This window comes from Hevea brasiliensis, chromosome 13 (genome assembly GCF_030052815.1).
Source record: "Hevea brasiliensis isolate MT/VB/25A 57/8 chromosome 13, ASM3005281v1, whole genome shotgun sequence".
Lineage (NCBI taxonomy): Eukaryota > Viridiplantae > Streptophyta > Magnoliopsida > Malpighiales > Euphorbiaceae > Hevea > Hevea brasiliensis.
In genome coordinates, this window is record NC_079505.1 from 18152600 (window position 1) to 18165368 (window position 12769).

The 12769-nt window shown below is 38.5% G+C and overlaps 1 protein-coding gene across 1 annotated transcript; it reads left to right on the top strand.

Moving 5' to 3' along the window:
• The first annotated feature begins 9637 nt into the window (after positions 1-9637).
• Positions 9638-11512, top strand: LOC131172111 (uncharacterized). The gene is made up of 3 exons (XM_058133062.1): positions 9638-10311; positions 10411-10669; positions 10829-11512. Exons 1-3 carry the CDS (start codon positions 9638-9640, stop codon positions 11510-11512), a joined length of 1617 nt encoding a protein of 538 aa, XP_057989045.1.
• Positions 11513-12769: the final 1257 nt, after the last annotated feature.

The following is a 12769-nucleotide window of genomic DNA, read 5'->3' on the forward strand; positions in this document are numbered from 1 at the left end:
CCGGGAAGCACGAAAATGTATAATGATTTGAAGCCTCATTATTGGTGGCCTGGTATGAAGAGGGATATAGCTGACTATGTGACTAAGTGTTTGACATGTCAGCAAGTTAAAGCAGAACATCAAGTTCCATCAGGATTGCTACAGCCTATATAAGCATACCTGAATGGAAATGGGACCGGGTCACTATGGATTTTGTTAGTGGTTTACCTCTCACCCAAGGGAAGCATGATGCAGTGTGGGTGATAGTGGATAGATTGACAAAGTCAGCACATTTTCTGCCAGTTAGGACTGACTACTCACTGGAGAAACTAGCAGAATTGTATATCAGTGAGATAGTTAGACTGCATGGAATCCCACTTTCCATCATATCTGACCGAGACCTAAGGTTTACATTGAGATTCTGGAAAAAGTTGCAAGAAGCCTTGGGCACACAACTCCGTTTTAGCACGGCTTTTCATCCCCAGATGGATGGACAGTCAGAACGAGTAATCCAGGTAAACCTAAGAACAAATTGAATTTTTGCAATTAATAAATTGAAATGATAGTAACAATGTGAATTATGTAATCCTGGAGGATATGCTAAGGAGTCGTGTCATTGAGTTAGAGGGGAGTTGGGATAGATACCTCCCATTGGCAGAATTCGCATACAATAATAGCTAACAAGCTAGCATCCAAATGGCTCCGTATAAAGCACTGTATGGGAGGAAATGTAGAACCCCAGTGTGTTGGACTGAATTGGGTAAAGATAAGCTGGTAGGACCAGACCTGGTGAAACAGACTGAGGAGAAAGTGAAGATAATCAAAGCAAACCTGAAGGTTGCCTCAGATAGACAGAAATCATATGCCGACTTGAAGAGAAAAGAGATAGAGTATGCAGTTGGCGACAAAGTGTTTCTCAAAGTCTCACCGTGGAAGAAAGTACTGAGGTTTGGAAGGAAGGGCAAGTTAAGCCCTAGGTTCATTGGCCCATATGAAGTCATTGAACGTGTGGGACCAGTGGCCTATCGGCTAGCTTTACCACCAGAACTGGATAAAATCCATAATGTATTCCATGTTTCTATGCTGAGGAGATATCGCTCAGACCCTTCACATGTCATTTCCATGGAAGAGATTGAAATCCAACCGGACTTGACATATTCAAAAGAACCTGTATAGATCCTAGCTCGGGAAGTGAAGGAACCGAGAAATAAACAAATTCCACTGGTGAAAGTGCTTTGGAGGCACCATAACACTGAAGAAGCAACTTGGGAAAGTGAAGAGATGATGAGGCAACAGTTTCCTCAACTGTTTGCATCAGGTAAATTTTGAGGACGAAATTTTTATTAGAGGGGAAGAGTTGTAACATCCTCACTTTAGCTAGTCCGTACAGTCTACTGTTTCGGTGACCAATGTCAGTCTGGACAGCTAGAACGTCTGGAAAAATATTTAAACTAAAGTGAAGAACCATAATTAACTCAAATATTAATAAGAAAAATTTAGGAAAAATTTTAGAAATAAAATACAACCAAGTTAAATGAGTCGGTGCCCTAGCGATGGGTAACCTAATGAGAAGTTGCGGTTCTCGCAACTAGGAGCCCTAGACCCGGGGGAAAAATTATAAAATAATTATCGGGACTCCAGAGAAGGGTCATTGAGGTTCTTATGGCATTAGAATGCCAAGAAAATGCTTAGAAAAATTTTTCAATCGGTACAGACAATTTTAGCCCATTAAACCAAACGGAAGGCATTTTGGTCATTTCATCTTCAGAGATGATTTTTGGCCAACTTGTCCAGTTAAATTAATAATTTATATAACATAAAATAAGACTAAATATTGTTAAAAATTTAATTGAAATTAATTAGACAAAAAATGAAGAAGAAATGAAAGAAAATAGCATTATGACATCATAATGATGTCATTAAAGTTTTCCCAACCTATCCAATATGGATACATAGCATCAACTTATTTTAAAGAGACAAAATGGGCTGAAAATGAAACAAAAAATCATATTTCTCTTCCTCATCTCTTCCTTGCCGTGAACCTCCACCATTGTTACCCATTTGCAAGCTTTCAAAGCTTGATTTTCCCCCACTTTTACCCAACTAAACCCTAACCTAGCAATACAAAAAATTGTTCTATCATCTTGGTGAGTCTTTTGGGAGCAAAAAGAATAAAAAAGAAAGAGTTCTTACAAGCTTTGGATTAGCTCCCTAAGAGGTTAGTGACTTAAACTTATGTTTCTCTTCAAATTTATGTTGAATAAGTATAATTGAGTGCAAAGTTGCAAAGAAATTTGCTAAATATCTTGTGTATGTCCATCTCAAAATTTTGGGCAGCCTTGAACCTAGTAGAGTTTTGAAGATTTCTTAGAATTAAATTGCAATTTGGCTGCCTTTAACATTAATACAATGCTTAGGACAATGGAAGGTATGTAAATGCATGACTTAAGATATTAGGGTTAGGGTTTGGGCATAAATTGGAGACCTTAATCAGTTAATGGTGAAAATAGGTTTTAATGGTCAATTAGTGACCATTTAGTTCTGTTTAAATAAAAAATGAAGCGTGTTGAGTGATGGAATTTGGGTTTGGTGTGGCTGCCCTTGGTGACCTACAGAATTGGACATGAGTCCAGCAGGTTTGGGCAGCCATAACTTGAATTATAGAGGTTCAATTGGTGCAAGGCCAATTGGACATGAAACTAGACACATAATGGCACAATTTTGGTGAAGAAACCATGCCCATAAAACCAAACCAAGTGGACCAAAAGCTTTCCCTAATCCGAGTGACCTGCAGTCTGCCTGGGCAAAATGACCAAATGAATAATGTTTCGTCATTTGGCCATAAATCAGTGTAGAAAGGTCCAATTGACCTGAAATTTTACCAGCAATAAGCTGAGATATATACCAACAACTTTCATGAAGAAATCTAACCCAAATTATGACTAGAACATATTCAAAAGGTGAGTTGCAATCATTGTTCATTACACTGTAGATATGGTCAGTCCAGAAATTCTGGACAAAATTTCAATCCTGCTAGTTGTGGTTTTTGGACCATTACTTGAGCTATAAAACTCCAAATGGAGTGATTCAAAAAAGGAAATGTAACTAGACAAAATAAGGAACAACTTTCATGTTGATCAGTTTGCCAAATTCCCACTAAAAAATTGACCAATGAAACAGTAAATACAAAGCATAAAAACTAAAAATTCTGCCCAACCAACATTAAACTTAGAAATGGTATTGGCAACCAATACCAACAAATTTTGAATGCAAAATGTGGTATGTTGATGATATTGAAACCAACGTACCTATTGCCTATGCAAAAGTCAACATTTTTGTTGACCAATGAATGGAATAGTAACACTAAAACTTAAATTTCAAAAATTGTGAAACTTAAAAGTGTAAAATGCCCTAGTATACCTAACAAGATTGGTTTGGATAGCTTGGCATGCAATAGGATTCTGTTAGCAGTACTGCATATGGCTTCATGCCATTCTATGTTTCATGTCTTCCCATGCCATTCTGTGACATAATAGCCTTTGGCTATGTTATTTGAATTATTACACTTGGGTTTTAACCCTGATAATTATTACAGCTTATTAGCTGTTCTGTTGCACACCGGGAGACACAATGTGATCGATTGTGTGATGGTCCGAGGTACTTAGTACCCAGTGCCAGTTTACTCGTTTATCCAGTCCAGTCGACTAGTATGGGTTACTCGGGCAATAATAATAAATCATACTAAATTTTAATTGAATAATAATGCAAATAATATCAGAAGTTAAGTCTATCAAAAATGTAAACACACATTCTGCATATTCGTTTTATTTTATATTATCACCACTAAGCAGAATTGCTTAGCGCATCACTTTTGCCACGCGCAGGTACTGAAGACCTAGCTGGTGAGCCCAGCAGACATCAGACCGGGTGAGCCTTTAGATTTGCATCCGGAGTCTCGAGTCACCTCACACCTGCAGTGCATATGGTAGGACATAGGATTTTGGGAGCATTTTGTATTTTGGCATTTTGTATTAGTTTAGATTGTAACTATACACTCTTGTAATTATGTATTAATGTAAATATATGAAATTTCATATTATTGAAATTTTCTGCATAATGTATGTTGATAAATGAAATGTTGAGAAATATTTATGAATATGCTTCAAGTGATGAAGTGAACAGAAAAGTTTTGAAAATAGTATTGTAATTTGAGATTGACTTGAAATGTGTATAATAGAGTTTGGATTTGGAAATTATATTGGAAGTGTTTTTAAACAGGTTCAGAAGAATTGTTTTTCCAATTTACAGCCGGCACTCTGTCGGATTTTTTATAAAATTTGCGGAAAAATTCAGATTTATCAAAATTGTAAATAAATGAATTAAAAAGGGATAAATTGTAAATAGAAACATAAATTGGTGCTCCGGCACACTGAGTGGCATAACTTGCTCGGCTACACTGTAGACGGGTAAGGGGTGTCACAAGCGGTCCCCTTGTCAGAGATCGATCTGAAAGTTATACCGGTAAGCCGATCCGAGATCGGCGCGGCAGTAAATTTCGACCTTAATCAATCAATTAGTCCAGTTCCCTCACCGTTATCAGACGATGCCCTCATAAACCTCTGATCACCAGAATTGTTCATTTCAGGAGATGGACAAAGAAAACATTCGGAAAAAGATCAAGGTGATTGTCGTGAGAAGAATTCTGGCCGAAAAAGCCAAAAAAGGGAAAATAAAACATTAAAAATTCACCGGAGAAGGGAGGTTGTGAGTATATGAAGGACAAAATTCTCCTGCATATATATAGGGCCTTAGCATTTATTACGTGCAGAACTCAAAGCGGTTCATCGGTAATTAAAGGATTTATTTCTTTGACTAATATAGGTCGAAATCAAGAAATAAGAGAGATCGGGTAAAACAAGGAACAATCTATAGAGATCGGAGGTGATGGAGGAGTCCAACCGTTCCCAATCATAACCTTTAATTTATGAGTTTAGCCCTTACCGTTGGATCGTAGGCGGTTAAAGTAGCCCAGTATATTCCAATCTACACCGTTGATCATAATTGTAAGGATGAATTTGAAGCCCTTATATCAAAAGTAAATAACTAATTCGGCACCTGTTGTTCCCAACCTTCGAATCCATTCTGTAAGGCGTAACTCCTAACAGTTGGATGAAAAGATGAAAGGAAAGGAATTTGGAATGCAATCTTAACCTTCAATTTTGATCCTTTTTAATTCTGAAATGTAGGATTATGTCCTTTTGGATCCTAACCCTTCATTTCCTCTTGTTGAAAATCTTGACCCTCTATCTCTGAGCACCTATCTCCTATAAATACCTGCATACAATGCTATGAAGGTAGCGGTGATTATTAAGAAAAAACCCTAGAATTTTGCTATAGCTTTATTTTCAATAAAAAACTTTCAAGGTTCCTAGAGACTTTAGAAACAAGTTTTCTAAAGAATCTTACCGCGGAAGCTATAGGCCTTGAAATCCATACCTTGAACAACCGCGCACCATCTTGAAAACTCAAACACCGCCTATCAAGAAGATCTCATTTCAATCATTTGTGACTCCTCAAAATCACCTTACCGTCTCAGTTTTAGTGGCTCCGGATTCACAAGGACATCAATAATAGCTTATTCATTATTTCAGCCTTTTCTACAAGTAAGTGCTCAACTTATAATTCTCAAATGTTCATGACATAAAGTCTTTATTAGATTCTTCATCACAACAAATCTTCAGAATAAGTTTACATCGAATTGGACTTATTTCACCTTTTTTTGTGACGTTCGCGAGTTTTACCTTTTATCTTTACGTTGTCCTTAATTTCTTTATGTTATTTCGTGTAAAAAAAAGATAGTTCAGGACACTGATATTCTGTAAGTACTGTAAGGAGTACAGATGGGAAAAGACAATATGGAGATTCTCGATCAGGATAAAAATGATTAGGAACAGTACGAACAAATTGAGAGGTTAACTACTCATACTAGCTCTGAAAAATAGGAATGAGGTCAGAATTCGAGATTAAGCTCGGATGGGAAACCTCCAAATAAGATGTCTAGAAGACTCCAAGTCAGGAGTCGTAATAAGCTGAGGAAAGTTCAGACAAATAAATCATGAGATCGGAAATTAAAAATCTGGGATAATATGGAAAGCGAGAGGCGACGCAAGCGATGCTCTCACATCTAATAGGGTCAAATGAGTTCGGTCCCATGACCGAGACCTTTTAAAATTCACTTTTGACGAATTAGAAGGGAACTAGGAGAGAGTCCTCTCCTGAATCCTCTCAACAAAAGTTCTAATAAAAAAACATTTTAAGAGATCGAGAGAGAGTCCTTACCCGAATTCTCTTAGCAAAAATTCTAATAAAAAATATTTTAAGAGATCGGGAGAGAGTCCTTACCCAAATTCTCTTAGCTAAAACTCTAATAAAAACATTTTAAGAGGTCGGGAGAGAGTCCTTACAGGTCGGGAGAGAGTCCTTACCCGAATCCTCTCAACGAAAGTTCTAAAAAATATTTTAAGAGATTGAGAAGAGAGTCCTTACTCGAATTCTTTCAGCAAAAATTCTAATAAGAATATTTTAAGAGATCGGGAGAGAGTCCTTTCCCGAAATCTTTTCAATCAAAATTTTAATATTACTAACGCCTAAATACTGAGGTACATAACATATGAGCCGAGAATCCTCCTCATTCATTACGAATCTTTAGGGACCCAAATAACACTTCTTTAGAATTAGAATCCCAATTCTAAGTGGAAAAATTAGATAAAATATGTAACAAATCAAATAAACAAAACACCAATTCACTGTAGGGTCATCCCATGCACCTGTGTTTTTGGGAAACTCAAAATGGTGAGATATTAAATGCTCCTTTTATCATTAATAAGGACTGACATCATGACTCCAAACACCCCCCCCCCCAAATTATCAATCGTAAGTTATTAAGAGCATTTCGTTAAATTTGCTGACCCTCGTTACCCATCTATTGCCCCCCATTAGATCCTGGTAAAATTGAGATCAAAACAGCCAGTTTTGAGGACTTATTAAATAGTTGGAGATCATTGCCAAATCATGCCCAGACACAGTTTGAGGAAAAGTATGGGAAGATTGCCTCTCTGATATGGGTCAAATCACAAGCACCGGCACTAAAGCCCATGTTATCTACTTGGAATCCCAGTTATAAAGGATTTTCTTTCAATGATGTTGATACAACACCCATGGTAGAAGAATATCAGACGCTGCTGGAGATCCCTTATATAGCACAGAATCGTATTTATCTCCATCTTGATCACAGACAAACATGGAAATGGTTCGCGCATATAATAGGAGTCCCAGCAGAGAAAGCAAAAGTAAAAGAAACTGTTAAGGGAAACTCGCATGGGTGGCCTTAGATTTACATTAAGAAGCATTTGGACCAGCATATTCAGGGTGAGAGATGGAATAAGGCTTTGTCAGCTCTAGCTCTAAGGATTTATGGATTGGTCTTGTTCCCTGGGCCTCTGGGAATTGTAACTCATAACGTCACAGAATTGTTTTGGGCAGTGGAAAAATAGAATGTCAGTCCAATACCAGTCGTTCTCTCTAAGACTTTCTTGACTCTGACATATTGCCGGCAATAGGGTAAGGGGATCATTAAGTGCTGCATTCAGTTGCTGTATCTTTGGATCCTCAGTCATATCTGTCCACTGGAAACTAAGGGTCTAACCTGGTACTCTGATCAGCCCATTATTGAAAAGATGGTAAAGTTAGTAATAAGTCAAAAGGATGAACAATAATAGCAAGAACAGATTCTAAGTTTTAATAGTCATAATTAATGCTGGAGGAAGTTGTGGACTACAGGCCAACCCATCTTGATCAGTATAAGGGGTCATCATTTTGTACCATTGGTAGGGCTAACTAGATGCACAAGTTATATCTCAGCCATGGTAATGAGGCAATTCAGCTTGACTCAATTCATTCCCAATAGTGAAGGATTCCGTCAAACTCATTTCTATCATGAACCCGATAGAGAGGACAAACTGAAAGCTTTGTGCAAATCCTAGGAAAAAATGATCTTGATGGGACGGTCACCTAAGGGCCCGAGTACAATAGAAGAATATTCCCTATGGAGAAACAGGAGGGACAAAGAGTATTGAGTCTCCAAACTAACAGCGTCCAAGGATAGCATATCGCACCATGAAGTCTGTCTGAAAGAAGTTAATACCAAATTGGGTAGTCCTCTTCAGAGTTCGATCACTGAGAACCAGCAATTGAAGGAATGCATAAAACAGTTAGAAGATCAACAGCAAATGTTGGAAAAGGAGGTAAAAAGACTTAGAGAGGAGATGATGGTAGGAGAAATGGAATATGAAGGATGAAAAGCCCAATGGGAAAAAAAGAAGGCTTTGCTCCAAAGCACAGTAAAAGAGAAAGAGATACAAAACGATAAATTACGAGAAAGATTGGAATATCATGAGATATTGGTGAAAGAATGCAAGCAAGAGAATAAGAGGAGGAAGCTTGAGCTTAAGGATCAGGCGCAATTAATCAATGATATCTCGAAAGAATGTGCCAAGGAAAGGAGGGAAAAGGACAGACAAGCCACCCTTTACCAAGAATTGCAGGGGAATGTCGACCAGTTAGAAAAGATGATAGCGCAAGCGAAATGGAAACTGCTGCCTGAATCTGAATATGCTTTGAAGACATTCAACCCTGTGAAATAAGAAGCAAGATTATATGAGTATCTCAAAAGATGTCATTGTATTCTAAGGAGCCTTCCTGAGCCTAGGTAATAGCATAATACTATGTATGCTTTACAAATAATATAATCGTGTTCTCGAACCTTGAAACTTATAAATGAATAGTGTAACTCCCGTGGGATTTATCCTCGTTAGAGCTATGCAAAAAGACGTATACGCTATATGAATAAGTATCATAGCCATGCATATGCCCTGTCATTCACGGTTAGACTATCAAATGATGCCATTATAAAAATAATGTAATTTACTCTCAGCAGACACCATTTTGACAATTGCCACAGTATCCTTTGATCGGCCGAAACTTTGGTCACAATAAAATTATTTGTAGAAATAAAACTGATAATGCACTTACTTCAACAGGAAACCAATATGGCTCCCAATAAGGCAAATCCGATCCAGCAACTAGTTGTACTAAGAAGAGTTTACTTAACAAGATCCCAAACAAAGAGGATAATGGAAAAGCAAGAACAAGTGTAGAACTTATAGGGGCAAGTTTCAGAATTAAGAGAATAGATCTCAAAGTTAATGAAGATGATGAGAGAAATGTCCCAAAACAAAAAAACCACCCGACTAACACCGGAACCAAATCTACCAGTAATTCCCCACTTACAACAACAATTGATCCTCATGCCCAAAAGCTTCATGACCAAGCCTCAACTTCTTTCACCTTCCAAACTCCTATCCCTGACCCAATAATTACCTTCAATCTAATATTCCCAAGCAATGAATTACCTGTCTCCTATCACTAGGCTGCCCCGAATGCAGAATTTCATCCTTCAGCACCGATCCCTTCAGCTTACCCTACAACTAATTTTCCAACTGGGGGAATAGCTCATTCAATAGGAGGAGAAAATAGAGAGAAAGAAAATGAGAAGTTATCTGCTCTAGAGGAAAGACTAGGAGCTATTAAAGGGTTAAATATGTATGGCTCAGTTGATATGTCTTCACTGAGATTAGTGCCAGATGTAGTGGTACCACTAAAATTTAAAGTCCCAGAATTCGACAAATACAACAGAAGCTCCGACCCACGCATCCATTTAGCCACCTACATAGCCAAGATGTCCGCTCTTACAGAAGACGACATACTTTTAGTACACTTCTTTCATGAAAGCCTCACAGGGGCCGCCTTACGTTGGTGCATACAATTGGACAGGAGTAGATTACGCTCTTGGAAGGATTTAGCGGACACTTTCCTCAAACAATATAAGTTCAACTGTGATGTCACCCCCACACAGAGAGACCTCCAAAACCTAGTGCTGAGGGAAAAGGAGAGCTTTAAGGAGTATGCCCAGAGATGGAGAGAAAAGGCAGCTGAGGTTTATCCTCCAGTGACAGACAATGAACTCTGCTCTTTGTTCATTGAGACCCTGAAGGCTCTGTATTTCAATTTAATGATTGGGAACACTTCCAATAGCTTTTCTGATATCATTCAGACAGGGGAAAGGATTGAAGCAAATCTCCGGTTGGAGAGATTACAAGAAGTAGTAGGGGAGAGTTATGTGAAAAAGTCTACCAATTTTGGGAAAAAGAAGGAAGGGGATGTGCACTCCATTTCAAAGCAGACTCACCTACCATCACAAAATAATTTTTGCTCGTACCCTCCAGCCTAAAACTCAATGGTAGCAAACGTTCCTCCTCCATTCTTGAATTATCCTTGCCCATAATATCCTCCCCAAGCTGCTTATAATCCTAGACCACCTGACCAAACTGCTCCTTTTGGATCACCTACTCCTCAACCTGGTCCAAGACCATCAAGGAATCCTGATCCATCGTTACCGCTCCCACTCAGTGAAATCTACCGTTACTTGTTGGATATCAATCAGATAGTGTCCATCCCACTAGACCCCATCCAGCCGCCATATCCTAGGTGGTATGATCCCAGCGCCAGATGTGAATATCATGGCGGGGCTGTGGGACATTCAACAGATAACTGTGGAGCCCTTCGAGGAAGGGTACAATCCCTGATTAGGAATGAGTGGTTGAAGATTGAAGGGAATGGCTCTGCTCCTAATGTCACTTCAAACCCATTACTCCACCATGATACGGGAAAAGGGAACGGTGTGAGTGTGATAGAATCCCTAGATGAGAACTTGATTACGAAAGTGGATCAGTTAATCCCGTACTTTGATGAGATTCTCACGATGACAGTACTGGAAGGGTACATACATCCACATGGGCTTGACTCTGAAAATGATCGGTCAGGCTCAGGATGCCCTTATCATGATGGAGCAGCCGATCATAAGTTGCAAAATTGTGATGAATTCAAGGAGAAAATCCAAAAGATAATATCGCTTAAAATCTTGAGATGTCAATTAAAGTCAAAAGAAGAAAAGGAAGTGAACACCGCCATCTATGGCGAAGACATCTCAAGATCTGCTCCAAAAATAGTCTTTTCTGTTCCCACCACATCAACACCGCCATCACCAACCCTGACAGTCATACGTACCCCACCACAGCTGCCAGTTACTAATACCCATGCTGTGCCTTGGAATTATAATTTTCAAGTTTTTACACAGAGTGCATCTAGCAGTACTTCCACTCCTTTACTCAACCATACCTACACTCAACCCATCACCACCCTTAAACCATGTTTCACCCCCCATGCTCACTTCAAAATGACTTATACGGCCCCCTCCAATGACTCTGCTCTCCAATTCACATCGAAATCTACCCTAGCAAATGACTCACCCCTACCAGATCAAGAAGTAGAATTTATTATTAGAAGTGGGAGGTGTTATAGCACTGATGAAAAGAAAAGCAAAGGGAAAGTAGAGGCAGGAGAGTCACCCGTGTAACACCCTCCCCGTAGCAACTCCGTACATTCTACTGTTCTGGTGACCGGTGTCGGTCCGGACAGCTAGAACGTCCGGAAAAATATTTAAACTAAAGTCAGGAACCATAATTATCTCAAATATTAATAAGAAAAATTTAGTAAAAATTTTAGAAATAAAATACAACCAAGTTAAACGAGCCGGTGCCCTAGCGAGGGGTAAATCGGAGGGAAGTTGCGGTTCTCGCAACGAGGAACCCTAGACCCGGGAGAAAAATTGTAAAATAATTTTTGGGACTCCAGAGAAGGGTTACTGAGGTTCCCATGGCATTAGAATGCCAAGAAAATATTTAGAAAGATTTTTTAATCGGTACAGACAATTTTGACCCGTTAAGCCAAACGGAGGGCATTTTGGTCATTTCGCCTTCAGAGGTGATTTTTGGCCGACTTGCCTAGTTGAGTAAATAATTATTATGATCTAAAATATGAATAAATATTGCTAAAAATTGAATTGAAAATGAGTAGAAAAGAAAAGAAAAAAAAATGAATTAAATGGGAATTTATGACATCACATGATGTCATTAGTGTACCTTCACCCACTCAAGTGTTGACACATGGCATAAACTAATTTAAAAGTGGTCAAATGGGCTGGAAAATGGAGAAAAACTAGAATTCCTTTTCTCCTTCAATTCCTTGCCGTGAACCATTTTTCCCTAACCTCCATGGACAAGCTTTTTCAAGCTTGATTTTCCCTAGCTTCCACACCATAAAAACCCTAGTTGTCTTCACAAAAAATTCACCCCACACCTTGAGGAAGCTTTGGGCAGCAAAAAGAAGTGAAAATAAAGAAGTTTATCAAGCTTGGGAGTTAGCTCCAACAAGGTTAGTGCTATCTTTCTCCATCTTCCTTTGGATATTCATGTTAAAACATTAAGTTAGGCTAAGAAATTGTGAGATTTGAAGGGAATTATGCATACTAGGGTAGAGGTAAATTTTGGCAGCCTATTGGGAGTGGGGATTTGATTGTTTTGATGGGCTTAGAGTGGAATAGAAATGGTGTTTGAAGTGTATATACATATTGATAATGAATTAATGTGCTTAACTAATGCATCTTGTGTAAATTCATAATGGGGATTAGGGTTTTGGGAGTGAAAACTTGACTTGGCTTATGAAATGATTAGTGAACATTCTAATGGTCAATTAGTGACCATTTAAGGTAAGTTGAACATAATTTGAAGTGAACTAATGCATGGCAAACTGAAATGGATGTGCTGCCTAGAGA

Bases quoted from the DNA above. Each gene is read 5' to 3' on its own strand.
- LOC131172111 (XM_058133062.1), top strand. From the start codon at position 9,638: ATGTATGGCTCAGTTGATATGTCTTCACTGAGATTAGTGCCAGATGTA. The intron at 10,312-10,410 runs GTACCCTCCAGC...TTATAATCCTAG, and splicing joins TCACAAAATAATTTTTGCTC to ACCACCTGACCAAACTGCTC. The intron at 10,670-10,828 runs GTACAATCCCTG...AAAGTGGATCAG, and splicing joins GTGGAGCCCTTCGAGGAAGG to TTAATCCCGTACTTTGATGA.